General features: G+C 44.8%; 1 protein-coding gene across 1 annotated transcript in view; it reads left to right on the top strand.

Annotated features, from left to right (window-relative positions):
• The window catches only part of LOC311116294 (ephrin type-A receptor 6-like), a gene marked incomplete at both ends in the record, with an annotated part of 185,605 nt that overhangs the window by 85,384 nt on the left and 83,760 nt on the right, over window positions 1–16,461 (top strand). Inside the window, 3 exons of the mRNA XM_084191397.1 lie at window positions 1,658–1,786; window positions 1,945–2,163; window positions 2,462–2,777. Coding sequence (XP_084047523.1) covers window positions 1,658–1,786; window positions 1,945–2,163; window positions 2,462–2,777 — 664 coding nt within the window. The remainder of the gene's footprint in view (window positions 1–1,657; window positions 1,787–1,944; window positions 2,164–2,461; window positions 2,778–16,461) is intronic.

Raw genomic sequence — 16,461 nt, 5'->3', positions numbered from 1 at the left:
GAGATGGGGAAGAGAGAAGAGAGGTGGAGATGGGGAAGAGAGAAGAGAGGTGGGGAGAGAAAAAGGGGGTGTTTTTCTTCTCTATATTTGGTACTGCTGTGTTTTGAATTTATTAGACAGACACCAATTAAAGGCTTTTGTTGGTTGAGGAGACAGGGCTGGGAGTGACAATAGACCATCTATTCCTTGCAAATACTACTTATTTTAATGCAACACTCTTGAGTAAGACAAACTGCCCAAGGACAAAGGGTATGTGGAGGTCAAAGTGCATACAGAAGTCAGAGTCATATTGTTGATTGATGTGTCTAGACTGAAGGGCAGGTATTGTGTTGTTGTTGAGCTGATTTAAAACCATTTTCCTCAGCAGGTAATTTGATTCAGGGAGCTTGGTGTTAGATGGTCCTTGGTCACTCTACAGCCGTCACACACACACACACACCCTCCCTGTGTGTGCGTGTCAGTGTAATAGAGGGTAGAGCCAGAGGTCGGGGCTAAACACCTCCAATAGACTTCTATTCCAACAACACAGAGGCAGGTGACCTGCTGACCTCATGAAGCACTTACAGGGCTGTCACCCTCGTCACATGACGTGGGAGTCACAGAGCTGGGGTACAGGTGGTTAGTGATGGGTTCAAGTGAGGTTTGAACTGTTTAGTAACGGCCCTGCTCCTCTCTTTTATTTTCTAACGTTGGACTGCTTTTAGCCTTATACACTACATTACCAAAAGTATTGGACAACTGCATGTCGAACATCTCATTCCAAAATCATGGGCATTAATATGGAGTTGGTCCCCCGTTTGATGCTAGATGTTGGAACATCACAGCTATTTTCAGGTCTCTCCAGAGATGTTCGATCAGGTTCAAGTCCAGGCTCTGGCTGGGCCACTCAAGGACATTCAGAGACTTGTGGCCCAGCCAGAGCCTGGACTTGAACCTGATCGAACATCTCTGGAGAGACCTGAAAATAGCTGTGCAGCAAAGCTCCCCATCCAAGCTGCAGAGAAGAATGGGAGAAACTCCCCAAATACAGGTGTGCCAAGCTTGTAGCGTCATACCCAAGAAGACTCGATGCTGTAATTGCTGCCAAAGGTGCTTCAACAAAGTACTGAGTAAAGGGTCTGAATACTTATGTAAATTTCCATTTTCTATTCATAATACATTTGCAAACATTTCTAAAAACCTGTTTTTGCTTCATCTTTATGGGGTATTGTGTGTAGATTGATGAGGGAAAAAAAACAATTTAATACATTTTAGAATAAGGCTGTAACCTTACAAAATGTGGAAAAAGTCAAGGGGTCTGAATACTTTCCGAAGGCACTGTACTTGTTGTAAAAGTGGCATCCTATGACGGTGCCACGTTGAAAGTCACTGAGCTCTTCAGTGAGGCCATTCTACTGCCAATGTATGTCTATGGAGATTGCATGGCGGTGTGCTCGATTTTATACGCCTGTCAGCAAAGGGTGTGGCTGAAATAGCCGAATCCACTAATTTGAAGGGGTATCCACATACTTTTGTATATATGGTGTATCTATAGGTTTTAGTATTTTAACAGCTCACTAACATTCATTTTTTCCTTTCTTACTCTCCTCCCGTCCTCCCGTCCTCCCCTCCTCCTCTCCTCTCCTCTCTCCTCCTCCCCTCCTCCTCTCCTCTCCAGTGGGATGCTATAACAGAGATGGATGAACACAACCGTCCCATCCATACCTTCCAGGTGTGTCACGTGATGGAACCCAACCAGAACAACTGGCTACGCTCCAACTGGATCTTCCGCCAGGCCGCACAGAAGGTGTGTAGTGGTTCTGAGCATGGGTTGGAACATGGTGCTGGTAACACCTAGGTTGCGGGTTCAATTCCCACATGGGCCACATACTAACCAATTGTATTTCCTGTAAGTGGCTTTGAATAAAACATCAGCAACTTTACTGTGTTTATTATTTATCCAAGGTGTATGTGGAGCTGCGGTTTACTCTGAGAGACTGTAACTCCATCCCCTGGGTGTCTGGGACCTGCAAGGAGACCTTCAACCTCTTCTACTATGAGACAGACGAGTCCCACGGGGTCAAGTTCAAACCCGCCCAGTACACCAAGATCGACACCATCGCAGCCGACGAGAGCTTCACCCAGATGGACCTGGGAGACCGCATCCTCAAGCTCAACACGGAGGTCCATCACCTCAATTAACTCAATAAAAATAATATGTGACTTATAGCCTGAGTGCCAGTCTGTTTCTGCCCTCTTGCCAACTCCTATTTTTTGGCATGGCAATTCCATAAGGAGTTGGCAAGACAGCAGAAACAGAATGGTGCCCATGCTACTTGATTTAGGGGCAATTGTGTAGGCACTGCATACTAGGGACATGTTGTTGTGAAATACATGCGAAAATCCATTTAATCAATTTCAATTCAATTAACTTTATTGATCCCCAATGGGCAATCATTGACCATGTCAATGTTTTCTATAGGTACGGGAAGTGGGTCCTATCTCCAGGAAGGGTTTCTACCTGGCGTTCCAGGACATTGGGGCGTGCATTGCCCTGGTCTCTGTCAGGGTGTACTATAAGAAGTGTCCCTTCACCCTGAGGAACCTGGCCTCCTTCCCCGACACCGTGCCCCGGGTCGACTCATCCTCCCTGGTGGAGGTCAGGGGAGCGTGTGTGGAGCACGCCGAGGAGAGGGACACGCCCAAACTGTACTGCGGCGCCGACGGTGACTGGCTGGTGCCGTTGGGGAAGTGTGTCTGTAGCCTGGGCTACGAAGAGATGGATGGGGCATGTCTCGGTGAGTCACATGACTTCTGTTCTGACTGGATCTGTCCACCTCTCACTCGCTACCTCTCTCTCGCTACCTCTCTCTCTCTCTCTCTCTACCTCTCGCTACCTCTCTCTCTCTCTCTGTGTCTTCCTCTCTGTCTTTGTCTTTCCCTCCCTTTCATTCTCTCTCTCCATTTCAGTAGCCCCTCACCCTCTCTCTTTCAAACCCTCTTTCAAACCCTCTCCTTCCATGTACTTAGAGTATATCTTTGTATTAATCTGAATCATCTCCTGAAGCTGTATGATATGAATACAGCCTAGCAGTAAACATGAGGTTTGATAGAGTATCAGTATCTGGGTCGTTCCACGAAATTAGTCCCTTTTGCGTGCGTCCCTTTGATATTTTAAGTAGAAATTGTGCACCAATATGGAATTTTAAAAGCCTGTTATATTAAATGAAGTGCCCTTTAATGTAGGAATTCAATACATCATATTTTTAATATGAATAAAGACTTGTTAAATGATGTCCCTCAGTCAACCCTGTGTCACTTTTAGGAAGATTTTAATCCACTTAACCCCAACATTTCTCAAAGTTTCACCATCATTGTAAAGCCCTAGTCATTTCTGAATATTATTATTTATTTCATGTGATTAGTGATTAGTCTGTCCCTCATTTTAAGTTCAACTCTGTTACGTGATCTGAACTCTCGTTTGAATATGGTGAAACTATTCCTTTTAAAATATTTTTTTCAAAAGTAACATTGAACATCTAATAGTCAAATTATAGTGTATAAGCAGGTAAGCTGGTTTGACTCTTTCTGGCCATTTGGTGGTGGAAAACTGAGCGGGTCAAGCATAACACGTCAACCCTGTTACCCATAGATAGACAGGCTAGAATAGTTTTAACTATTTATATTATTATTTTCATTCAATTGCCCCTCCCTATTGCACACAACAAGCTTCCATTCCCCCGTCACAGGGAGATTTAAGGCTGATTTAAGATTAAATCGGTCAAACCTGTTACTTTATTTGGCACTTAATAGGCACTTACTATAGTAATTTCGAGATGGGAAAACATGTTTTTTTATTAAGTTGAACACATGCTTTTTATGACAGAATGTTAAAATTAGGTGAAATCAAACGTTTTTTTGGACCAAGTTACATTTCTCAAAAGGCACCGAATTGGTGGAATAACCCATCTGTAGGCTACATATCACCAGTCCTGGCCTGCAGGGGGGATTATTTATGGATTATGTATGGGCCAAGGTGTCTGACTACACAATGAAGAGTGTCAGGTGTTTGAACCACAGCAGCTTTATTCACTGACCTGGATCCAGATAGGTCTCTTTTTCCCTCATCTTTTCTCTCTCTAAATCTCATCCCCCTCTCTCTCTCTTCCCCCCCCCTCTATCTCCTTCCCTCACCCCTCCCTCCCTCCCTCACCCCATCTCCATCCCTCTCTTTTATTTGTCGTCCTGCAGTATAGGTGCGGTGCAGATAGGCAGAGCCCCATGCATTTTCACAAAGCCAGATGTGTCATCCCCTATCCTTCATTATCTACCTCCTGTCATTCCTCCTTCATCCCTTCTTCTCTCCTGTCTCCTCTCCTCCTCCTCCTTTCCTCCTTTGTACCAGCCCCCCAACTCTGCCATTCAGATGAGATGTAATGTGAGGGGCTCTGGCTGTGTGGTGCTGATTGTTACTGAAGCTGCAGCTGGATCTGTGGAACAGTAGGAGAGAAAGACGATGTGTGTGTGATATAAGAGAGGCTGTGTCTGATCTGAGAGAGGCTGTGTCTGATATAAGAGAGGCTGTGTCTGATCTGAGAGAGGCTGTGTCTGATATAAGAGAGGCTGTGTCTGATATAAGAGAGGCTGTGTGTGATATAAGAGAGGCTGTGTCTGATATAAGAGAGGCTGTGTCTGATATGAGAGAGGCTGTGTCTGATATAAGAGAGGCTGTGTGTGATATAAGAGAGGCTGTGTTTGATATGAGAGAGGCTGGGTGTGATATGAGAGAGGCTGTGTCTGATCTGAGAGAGGCTGTGTTTGATATGAGAGAGGCTGGGTGTGATATGAGAGAGGCTGTGTCTGATCTGAGAGAGGCTGTGTCTGATCTGAGAGAGGCTGTGTCTGATATGAGAGAGGCTGTGTCTGATCTGAGAGAGGCTGTGTCTGATCTGAGAGGCTGTGTCTGATCTGAGAGAGGCTGTGTCTGATATGAGAGAGGCTGTGTCTGATATGAGAGAGGCTGTGTTTGATATGAGAGAGGATGTGTTTGATATGAGAGAGGCTGTGTCTGATCTGAAAGAGGCTGTGTCTGATATGAGAGAGGCTGTGTTTGATATGAGAGAGGCTGTGTCTGATATGAGAGAGGCTGTGTTTGATATGAGAGAGGATGTGTTTGATATGAGAGAGGATGTGTGTGATATGAGAGAGGCTGTGTTTGTATTTGCGATAAGGGATATGAGGCTGTGAAAGATGACAACACAGATAAAGAGTGTTTGTGATATGCACACCACAAATGTATCCACCGGTGCTGGGCCCAAAAAAGTATATGCAACTCCTGTGGTTTTCTTTCTTTGCAGATAAGAGCACAGCATTAATGTATTATACAAACACTATGTTTGGGAATTTGTGGATAGAGAGTGAGGGGTGCTGTCCTTTTCGAGTGTGCTCTACCTCCAGCTGTCATCAGTGTTAGGGATCTGTCTATAGTCTCAGCCTGCTGTCAGTGGTCATGCTGCTGTCTGTCAGTGCTGCTCTCAGTGGCCATGCTGAGCAGCTGGAATAGGACTGATTGGGGAGGGAGACCCATCTGTCTGTCTGTCTTCTGAAGCTGCTTTAACCTTTTACTGCAGTGAGCTAAATCAGGGTCACACAGATCACACACATGGTTATGGGCTTTAAAAAAAGAGGACACCTGTACCATGTCAGATATAGAGCTGAAATATATTCAATGTTGAGTTTGCATCCCAATATTACACTTTATAAACATCACAGCAGACTGACATTTAACAAAACTGTTTGACATAGAAACACCGGATTTTCGTCGGAAATCTTTATTAATGATAAAATTATGAACAATATTAATAACATTCCACCCATGAGGCCAAAGAGGGTGCTTTTGGTCATTGACTGCAGGAAAGGTCTACAGGACAAGTTTTCTTTTTTTCAACCAGATCTCTATTTTTGATGTACTGTAAATGGCATGTTATAGAAGGGTCCAGACACCTTTTTTTGTGATTTCACTTGTTTTTGAGAAACTTACCCGAAACAGCAAATCACTTCCTCATCCTCGTTGTGTAGTATGGGGCTCCTGAAAAAACATGAACAAACGCTCCAAAAACACCCAAATACTGTACGTCCTTTTAGAAACGTCAAAGCTCTAAGTATGGTGATGCAGGTCTTTAGATGTTGTACACATGAAATTGTGTCATTCCGAACTTTATCGGCAATGTTATTTTCCCTTTTGTGCGACTCGAGACCAATGTTCCCTCTAAGCTGCGTGCGGGCGTACAGCTCCCCGGGATTGCCGCTCAGCCCATGCGAAGAAGCACAAGATTGAACTTCACTCAACTTTCTAGAGTTTTCCCCCTTAGTTAACACTATCAACATTTCCCTTTACTGTGGGAACTGTGATCGAATCAACACAATATTAGGCACTTTCAATGCAACATACCGAAACAAAACGAACTATGCAAGACTTTAGTATGCAAAACTAACTATGCATGAGATTTTGTTGTAGGCAGAACGCATCAGAGTAGGATTCTATTGCATTGACAGGCACCACTCAGCCCCTACTCTACACATCGGAGTAGGATTATATTGCATTGACAGGCACCACTCAGCCCCTACTCTACACAGACCAGTGCGCCATAACCAATCAGAGCTACAGTAGGCCTATATGCAAATAGACCATTGCCATATACAGTGGCTTGCAAAAGTATTCACCCCCCTTGGCATTTTTCCTATTTTTGATTTTTTGGGGGGGTTTGTATCATTTGATTTACACAACATGCCTACCACTTTGAAGATGCAAAATATTTTTTATTGTGAAACAAACAAAAATTAAGACAAAAAGACAGAAAACTTGAGTGTGCATAACATATCCAGCTCCTTCAAGTTGGATGGGTTCTGCTGGTGTACAGCAATCTTTAAGTCATACCAGAGATTCTCAATTGGATTGAGGTCTGGGCTTTGACTAGGCCATTCCAAGACATTTAAATTTTTCCCCTTAAACCACTCGAGTGTTGCTTTAGCAGTATGCTTAGGGTCATTGTCCTGCTGGAAGGTGAACCTCCGTCCCAGTCTCAAATCTCTGGAAGACTGAAACAGGTTTCCCTAAAGAATTTCCCTGTATTCAGCGCCATCCTTCAATTGTGACCAATTTCCCAGTCCCTGTCGATGAAAAACATACCCAAAGCATGATGCTGCCACCACCATGCTTCACTGTGGGGATGGTGTTCTCGGGGTGATGAGAGGTGTTGGGTTTGCGCCAGACATAGCGTTTTCCTTGATGGCCAAAAAGCTAAATTTTAGTCTCATCTGACCAGAGTACCTTCTTCCATATGTTTGGGGAGTCTCCCACATGCCTTTTGGCGAACACCAAACGTGTTTGCTTATTTCTTTCTTTATGCAATGGCTTTTTTCTGGCCACTCTTCCGTAAAGCCCAGCTCTGTGGAGTGTATGGCTTAAAGTGGTCCTATGGACAGATACTCCAATCTCCGCTGTGGAGCTTTGCAGCTCCTTCAGGGTTATCTTTAGTATCTTTGTTGCCTCTCTGATTAATGCCCTCCTTGCCTGGTCCGTGAGTTTTGGTGGGCGGCCAAAAAAAAAATCCAGAAAATCACATTGTAGGATTTGTAATGAATTTATTTGCAAATTATGGTGGAAAATAAGTATTTGGTCACCTACAAACAAGCAAGATTTCTGGCTCTCACAGACCTGTAACTTCTTCTTTAAGGAGGCTCCTCTGTCCTCCACTCGTTACCTGTATTAATGGCACCTGTTTGAACGTGTTATCAGTATAAAAGACACCTGTCCACAACCTCAAACAGTCACACTCCAAACTCCACTATGGCCAAGACCAAAGAGCTGTCAAAGGACACCAGAAACAAAATTGTAGACCTGCACCAGGCTGGGAAGACTGAATCTGCAATAGGTAAGCAGCTTGGTTTGAAGAAATCAACTGTGGGAGCAATTATTAGGAAATGGAAGACATACAAGACTACTGATAATCTCCCTCGATCTGGGGCTCCACGCAAGATCTCACCCCGTGGGGTCAAAATGATCACAAGAACGGTGAGCAAAAATCCCAGAACCACACGGGGGGACCTAGTGAATGACCTGCAGAGAGCTGGGACCAAAGTAACAAAGCCTACCATCAGTAACACACTACGCCGCCAGGGACTCAAATCCTGCAGTGCCAGACGTGTCCCCCTGCTTAAGCCAGTACATGTCCAGGCCCGTCTGAAGTTTGCTAGAGTGCATTTGGATGATCCAGAAGAGGATTGGGAGAATGTCATATGATCAGATGAAACCAAAATAGAACTTTTTGGTAAAAACTCAACTCGTCGTGTTTGGAGGACAAAGAATGCTGAGTTGCATCCAAAGAACACCATACCTACTGTGAAGCATGGGGGTGGAAACATCATGCTTTGGGGCTGTTTTTCTGCAAAGGCACCAGGACGACTGATCCGTGTAAAGGAAAGAATGAATGGGGCCATGTATCGTGAGATTTTGAGTGAAAACCTGCTTCCATCAGCAAGGGCATTGAAGATGAAACGTGGCTGGGTCTTTCAGCATGACAATGATCCCAAACACACCGCCCGGGCAACGAAGGAGTGGCTTCGTAAGAAGCATTTCAAGGTCCTGGAGTGGCCTAGCCAGTCTCCAGATCTCAACCCCATAGAAAATCTTTGGAGGGAGTTGAAAGTCTGTGTTGCCCAGCGACAGCCCCAAAACATCACTGCTCTAGAGGAGATCTGCATGGAGGAATGGGCCAAAATACCAGCAACAGTGTGTGAAAACCTTGTGAAGACTTACAGAAAACGTTTGACCTGTGTCATTGCCAACAAAGGGTATATAACAAAGTATTGAGAAACTTTTATTATTGACCAAATACTTATTTTCCACCATAATTTGCAAATAAATTCATTAAAAATCCTACAATGTGATTTTCTGGATTTTCTTTCCTCATTTTGTCTGTCATAGTTGACGTGTACCTATGATGAAAATTACAGGCCTCTCTCATCTTTTTAAGTGGGAGAACTTGCACAATTGGTGGCTGACTAAATACTTTTTTCCCCACTGTATGCACTCACTAACTGTAAGTCGCTCTGGATAAGAGCATCTGCTAAGTGACTAAAATGTAAAAATTGTAATGTTTTCAATATACTTTGTATCTAAAATGGAATATAACGTTGTGCATAAAGTTCGGAATGACACAATTTCATGTGTACAACATCTAAAGACCTACATCACTATACTGAGAGCGTGTCAGTTTCTAAAAGGGCATATTTGTGTGTTTTTTGAGCTTTTGTTAATGATTTTTCAGGGGTCCCATACTACACAAAGAGGATAAGGAAGTGATTTTCTCTTTAAGGTAAGTAAAAAATATATATATATAGTATAATCACAAAAAAGGTGTCTGGACCCTTTTATAACATGCCATTTACATCAAAAATAGAGATTTGGTTGTAAAAAATAAAACTGCCCCTTTAAAGCCTGCCTGGCTACCAACCCACTGCTTTATGTGTTTATGCATATGTATGTATTGGTGGGGCCAGTATACTGCACTACAAAAATCTTTGATCTGTTGTAATGGCCAGGTGTAATAACTGATTCATGTGGTATTTATTTTCCTGATGACAAACACAATCAGAATATCATGAAGTACCAAAAATTGCTGTCTGTCTGGACAGAAGGCAGAAAGAATGTACATACTGTAGATACTGCATTTTGCCTTTATAGGGCAGTATAGTCAGGGGGTCCATTTCCTGCAGTGATCTGAGGCAAGGGACAGGGCAACTCACTGTCAGAGATTACATCTGGTGAGGCTGGCCAGACAGGGGTTTGATCCCTGGACAGTCTGTCTATCTATCTTTCTGTCTGTCTGGTGGTGGCTCAGGGTTATCACTGCCTGGCTCCACTCTATGAGACATGGGGTGACACTAACAGAACTGGTACAGGGCTATGCCACTGCTTAGTAGTGTTTCTATCTATCGCTTAGAAGAGGATCTGCCTAGTATTTACACATTTCAAATAATGTTCTTACGGTACTGTATATCCACATGATGCCTCTCTGCCATATACCACTTCCCTTCTCTCTCCCTGTCTGTTCCTAACCTGCTGTAAAGGCCTCTCTCCCCCTCTGTTCCTAACCTGCTGTATATGCCGATCCCCCTGTCTGTTCTTAACCTGCTGTAAAGGCCACGAACAGCACCCCCCTAGTGTGGGGGAGGAAAGGTCACTGACGCTTAGCCAGACTCTGGACCTGTCAGTGGGGGAGAGGTTGGGTCAGAGACATGGGGAGAGAGGGGGAGAGGTCAAAGCCACCTGGGGCTGAGAGGGAGGGGGAGAGACCGGGGGAAAGAGGTGGAGAGACCGGGGGAAAGTCGGGGAGAGCTACAATGAGAGATACACTATATATACAAAAGTATGTGGACACCCCTTCAAATTAGTGGATTCGGCTATTTCAGCCACACCCGTTGCTGACAGGTGTATAAAACCGAGCACACAGCCATGCAATCGCCATAGACAAACATTGGCAGTAGAATGGCTTTACCGAAGAGCTCAGTGATTTTCAATGTGGCACCGTCATAGGATGCCACCTTTCCAACAAGTCAGTTCATCACATTTCTGCCCTGTTAGAGCTGCCCCGGTCAACTGTAAGTGCTATTATTGTGAAGTGGAAACATCTAGGAGCAACAACAGCTCAGCCGCAAAGTGATAGGCCACACAAGCTCACAGAACGGGACCACCAAGTGCTGAAGCGCGTAGCACGTAAAAATTGTCTGTCCTCGGTTGCAACACTCACTACCGAGTTCCAAACTGCCTCTGGAAGCAACGTCAGCACAAGAACTGGTCGTCGGGAGCTTCATGAAATGAGTTTCCATGGCCGAGCAGCCGCACACAAGCCTAAGATCACCATGCGCAATGCCAAGCGTCGGCTGGAGTGCTGTAAAGCTCGCCGCCATTGGACTCTGGAGCAGTGTAAACGCGTTCTCTGGAGTGATGAATCACGCTTCACCATCTGGCAGTCCAACGGACGAATCTGGGTTTGGTGGATGCCAGGAGAATGCTACCTGCCCGAATGCATAGTGCCAACTGTAAAGTTTGGTGGAGGTGGAATAATGGTCTGGGGCAATTTTTCATGGTTCTGGCTAGGCCCCTTAGTTCCAGTGAAGGGAAATATTAATGCTACAGCATACAATGACATGCTAGACAATTCTGTGCTTCCAACTTTGTGGCAACAGTTTGGGGAAGGCCCTTTCCTGTTTCAGAATGACAATGCCCCGTGCACAAAGCGAGGTCCATACAGGTTTTTCGAGATCAGTGTGTAAGAACTTGACTGGCCTGCACAGAGCCCTGACCTCAACCCAATCAAACACCTTTGGGATGAATTGGAACGGCGACTGCGAGCCAGGCCTAATCGCCCAACATCAGTGCCCGACCTCACTAATGCTTTTAGTCCCCGCAACAATGTTCCAAAGTCTAGTGGAAAGCCTTCCCAGAAGAGTGGAGGCTGTTATAGCAGCAAAGGGGAGACCAACTCTATTTTAAGGCCCATGATTTTGGAATGAGATGTTCGACGAGCAGGTGTCCACATACTTTTGGTAATGTAGTGTGGGTCAGGTCCACACTACCCAGAGCTGTCACCCTTGGGGAGAGAGAAGGTCAATGTCCCCTCTGTAGTCAACTAGAGGAATATTAACCTTTCACACCTGAGGAAGCAGGCAGCAAGCAGGCTCTGCTCTCTCTACCTCTCCAGTGTTCCCTTCCTCAGATACTGGACCCTGACTGGATAGTGCTCACTCTTTACAGGGTCAGCTAAGCAATACGGCCATCTATAAAGCATATAGACGAACGTTCTTTTCATACATCACCGTTCTATGAAGCACATGGATATGTCCCATTATGAAATCTTCCCTCAGTCTCTCACCCACTCTATGTTCAGATGTCGTCAGTCCATGCAGCTTGGGGTTGTCATTCAGTAGTAGTTGATGATGATTTATCTGTGGTGCAGGCCTGAGAGGTTCACAGCTGCATCCGCAGCTGCTCAGCAATCAGCCAGATAACATCACACTACAGCTGTGATCAGAACAACACTAGAAATTAATTATTCTTCCAACTTTCCCCAATTCTTTATATATATAGTCTATTGTAACTTGGCGTGCCAGAAAAGTTAAACTGCAGACAGTATAGGCATCCAGGACCATATCGGAAACCTTTGGTTTGTTTTTGTTTCTATTTATTTGTCAAATCTGAGAGTATGGTTCCCTGTAGATGTTGCTAATGCAGCACCTTTGCTGTTTCTGCTGTCGTGTACAGTGTACCCTTTAAACTGTGTCTGTCTGGGTTCCCGCCGACTCTGGCATTTCAGGGAGCGCTGCTTGTCTGAAGAATTACTGAGGTCCCAGTTGACTGCTATCCTGATGCGACCCACAAGTAAGAGTTTACTAAGAGGAAGACAGAGACGCATTACTCTGGTCCCCCTGGCTCTGGTTTAAACTCTGTTCATCCATTATATTAAGGGTGGAGGAGATATGTTTATGCTAATGTTCGAGCACCTTACCTGACACATTAATCTCTCTCTCTCTCTGGCATTAAATGCCTTTGTGTTCACACCTAGAACACCTACAGTATACGTTCCCCCTCTCTCCCCCTCTCTCCATGCCTTCCTTCCTCTTTTCCTCTCTCTGTAGTAGATTTCACAGTTGGGTTTGTCTTGGTGATGTGTAGCCATTATAATGCTGTGTCAGCCCTAAACTAGGGCCTGCTCATTGTTCCAGCAGTCACACAGTAGTTATTAAACCTCCACACTGCCCGGTCAGCCGTGGGGAGTCCAGGGCGTCAGGGGGAGCAGACGATAATACCTCAGTCCCAGATCACCTGACCTCAACACAGCTACACTGCCTCTTATTAACTGTAGTTAGAACCTTCTTCTGAACACAAGGGGTGTTTCTCAGTATGCATACTACCGCGCTCCACACTCTCATTCTCCGAGTTCGTTCTCCGAGGACGTTCTCTTGAGTACGTTCTTGTGAGGACAGGACTGTGGAGAACGCATACAAATGTACATTTGAGAAGCACTGCACACTCCCATGCTACTGCATTACCTTTAACCAATATAGACAAAACAAGATACAGTGCCTTCAGAAAGTATTCACACCCCTTTACTTTTTCCAAATGTTGTTGTGTTACAGCCTGATTTTAAAATTGATTAAATTGAGATTTTGTGTCACCTGATCTACACACAATACCCCATAATGTCAAAGTGGAATTTTGTTTGTAGAACATTTTCGAAATTAATAAAAAATTGAAGCTGAAATGTCTTGAGTCAATACGTATTTCACCCAAACTCAACTCGTCGTGTTTGGAGGACAAAGAATGCTGAGTTGCATCCAAAGAACACCATACCTACTGTGAAGCATGGGGGTGGAAACATCATGCTTTGGGGCTGTTTTTCTGCAAAGGGACCAGGACGACTGATCCGTGTAAAGGAAAGAATGAATGGGGCCATGTATCGTGAGATTTTGAGTGAAAACCTCCTTCCATCAGCAAGGGCATTGAAGATGAAACGTGGCTGGGTCTTTCAGCATGACAATGATCCCAAACACACCGCCCGGGCAACGAAGGAGTGGCTTCGTAAGAAGCATTTCAAGGTCCTGGAGTGGCCTAGCCAGTCTCCAGATCTCAACCCCATAGAAAATCTTTGGAGGGAGTTGAAAGTCCGTGTTGCCCAGCGACAGCCCCAAAACATCACTGCTCTAGAGGAGATCTGCATGGAGGAATGGGCCAAAATACCAGCAACAGTGTGTGAAAACCTTGTGAAGACTTACAGAAAACGTTTGATCTGTGTCATTGCCAACAAAGGGTATATAACAAAGTATTGAGAAACTTTTGTTATTGACCAAATACTTATTTTCCACCATAACTTGCAAATAAATTCATAAAAAATCCTACAATGTGATTTTCTGGATTTTCTTTTCTCATTTTGTCTGTCATAGTTGACGTGTACCTATGATGAAAATTACAGGCCTCTCTCATCTTTTTAAGTGGGAGAACTTGCACAATTGGTGGCTGACTAAATCCTTTTTTCCCCACTGTAACTAGCTGGCAATGCTGAGAGGCAACAGTGTTTTATGCTAACTAGCCAGCTAGTGTATAAAAAATCTTGATTGTTTTTTTGTTTTTTTACTTTTCCATTTCGGATAAAAAGGGCTCAGTGGCTAGTGGCTTCTAGCTAGCTAGCCCACATTACCTTTCCAACAAGGAGGCCATTGGGAAACACCCTTAGGTAAGTGTCTTTTGTGTCTTGTAATTTCACATTTAAAAGATGCAATAAAACAATTATCTAGCTAACTAGCATGGTTATATAATTATCTGTCACAGCCAGAAAGCAAGATATGATGCACTGAAGTTACTCTGAAGAAGTGCACTACTAGCCCTTCTCATGACTCCAGTGCTGTATGGCCTTGGGTTCATGAGAGCTAGGGTACTACTATCTGAAAGCTTTTCATTAGAGGACACATTAGCGTGTGCATGTACTATAGACAACTTTGTTTTGCATTTATTTCTTTTTTTGTGACCTGGCTCTCACACTGGCTGTGTGTGTGTGTGTGTGTGTGTGTGTGTGTGTGTGTGTGTGTGTGTGTGTGTGTCCACCTGCCTGTCCTGTCTGCCTGCCTGCCTGTCTGTCTCTCTGTCTGGCATCTTCACTGAGTAGTGAGCACATGTAGGAGGAGCACATCCTCATGGAGTTCATCTATACCAGCTGATAGTAGGTATCCTATATTAGGTAGGCCTACTACTACTTTGATAGATAGGAGGTGGAGGTTGCAAGCATAGAGATAGATCATGTCTACAGTATCTAACTCTATGGTTGCAAGTCATTACAAGTCATTACTTGGTACTGATTCTCCTCATAGACAGTACCATTATGAGTTTGACCTAAAAGTCATGTTACCGTGTGAGTTGCATCCCGATTCTCCAACCTTCTCCCAGTGTGCACTTCCACACTTTCTTGCATGGATGTATCAATGCTGGAAACTCCCTCCTGCCAATGCTTACACCCCCATCCTATGCTTTTAAATCCATGACGAGGAGTGTGCAAGTGCACACTTCAAGAGAAGGGTGGAGAAGTGGGATGGACGTCAGGGCATGGACAAGGTGTCGAAAGCGTTCCACAGGGATGCTGGCCAATGTTGACGCCAATGCTTCCCTCAGTTGTGTCAAGTTGGCTGGATGTCCTTTGGGTGGTGGACCATTCTTGATACACACAGGAAACTGTTGAGCGTGAAAAACCCAACAGCGCTGCAGTTCTTGACACACTCAAACCGGTGCGCCTGGCACCTACTACCATACCCCATTCAAAGGCACTTAAATATTTTGTCTTGCCCATTCACTCTCTGAATGGCACACATACACAATCCCTGTTTCAATTGTCTCAAGGCTTATAAATCCTTCTTTAACCTGTCTTCTCCCCTTAATCTACACTGATTTAAGTAGATTTAACAAGTAACATCAATAAGGGATCATAGCTCACCTGGTCAGTCTATGTCATGGAAGAGTGTGCCTAATGTTTTGTGCACTCAGTGTTGTTCTTATTGTAGTCCCATCCTCCACCACTGAGTTCACCACTAAGTTACATTTTGTTGCAAGGCATGTTTCTGTTTGCATACATTAGTAAATATTGTCAATTGTCAATGCTACAGTAGTGAGTTATTATATCCGGCAGGGGACAGTACCAGAGACTCTGTAAGGGGGCTGATATCTATGATATGGACTCCCTTACCAAAAAAACAGGCTTCTGGCAAACAGTTGTGACCACGGCCGTTGTGGAACGGGTAGGGGTTGTAATTTCCCTCTGGGCAGGTGTCTAGGTGCCTTGCACTGGGCGCACACCGAGCAGGAGGAAACATAAACCCTCACGTCCTTAGCTAAAGTGGGCCACCAGTACTTCCCACTAAGACAGCGCACTGTCCGACCGATGCCAGGATGACCAGAGGAGGGTGACATGTGGGCCCAACAGATCAATCGATCGTGGACATCAAAAGGAACGTACAGACACCCAACCGGAGACTGGGTGGGAGTGGGCTCCGTACGTAACGCCCGCTTGATGTCCGCATCAACCTCCCATACCACCGGTGCCACCAGGCAAGAAGCCAGAAGTATGGGAGTGGGATCCGTAGACCGCTCCTCTGAGTCATACATCCGGGACAGAGCGTCTGCCTTAGTGTTCTGGGAACCTGGTCTGTAGGATAGGGTGAAAGCAAAACGGGTGAAAAACACCTTCTCCTCGCCGCCCGGATGTACTCCAGATTGCGGTGGTCAGTCCAAATTTACATTTACATCATTTAGCAGACGCTCTTATCCAGAGCGACTTACAAATTGGTTCATTCAACTTATGATAGCCAGTGGGACAACCACTTTAAAAAAATATATATATATGGGGGGTGAGGGAAGAAGGATTACTTTATACTGTT

Source organism: Coregonus lavaretus (assembly GCF_964263955.1).
Source record: "Coregonus lavaretus genome assembly, contig: HAP1_SCAFFOLD_277, whole genome shotgun sequence".
Lineage (NCBI taxonomy): Eukaryota > Metazoa > Chordata > Actinopteri > Salmoniformes > Salmonidae > Coregonus > Coregonus lavaretus.
This window is presented reverse-complemented; position numbering and strand designations above follow the sequence as displayed.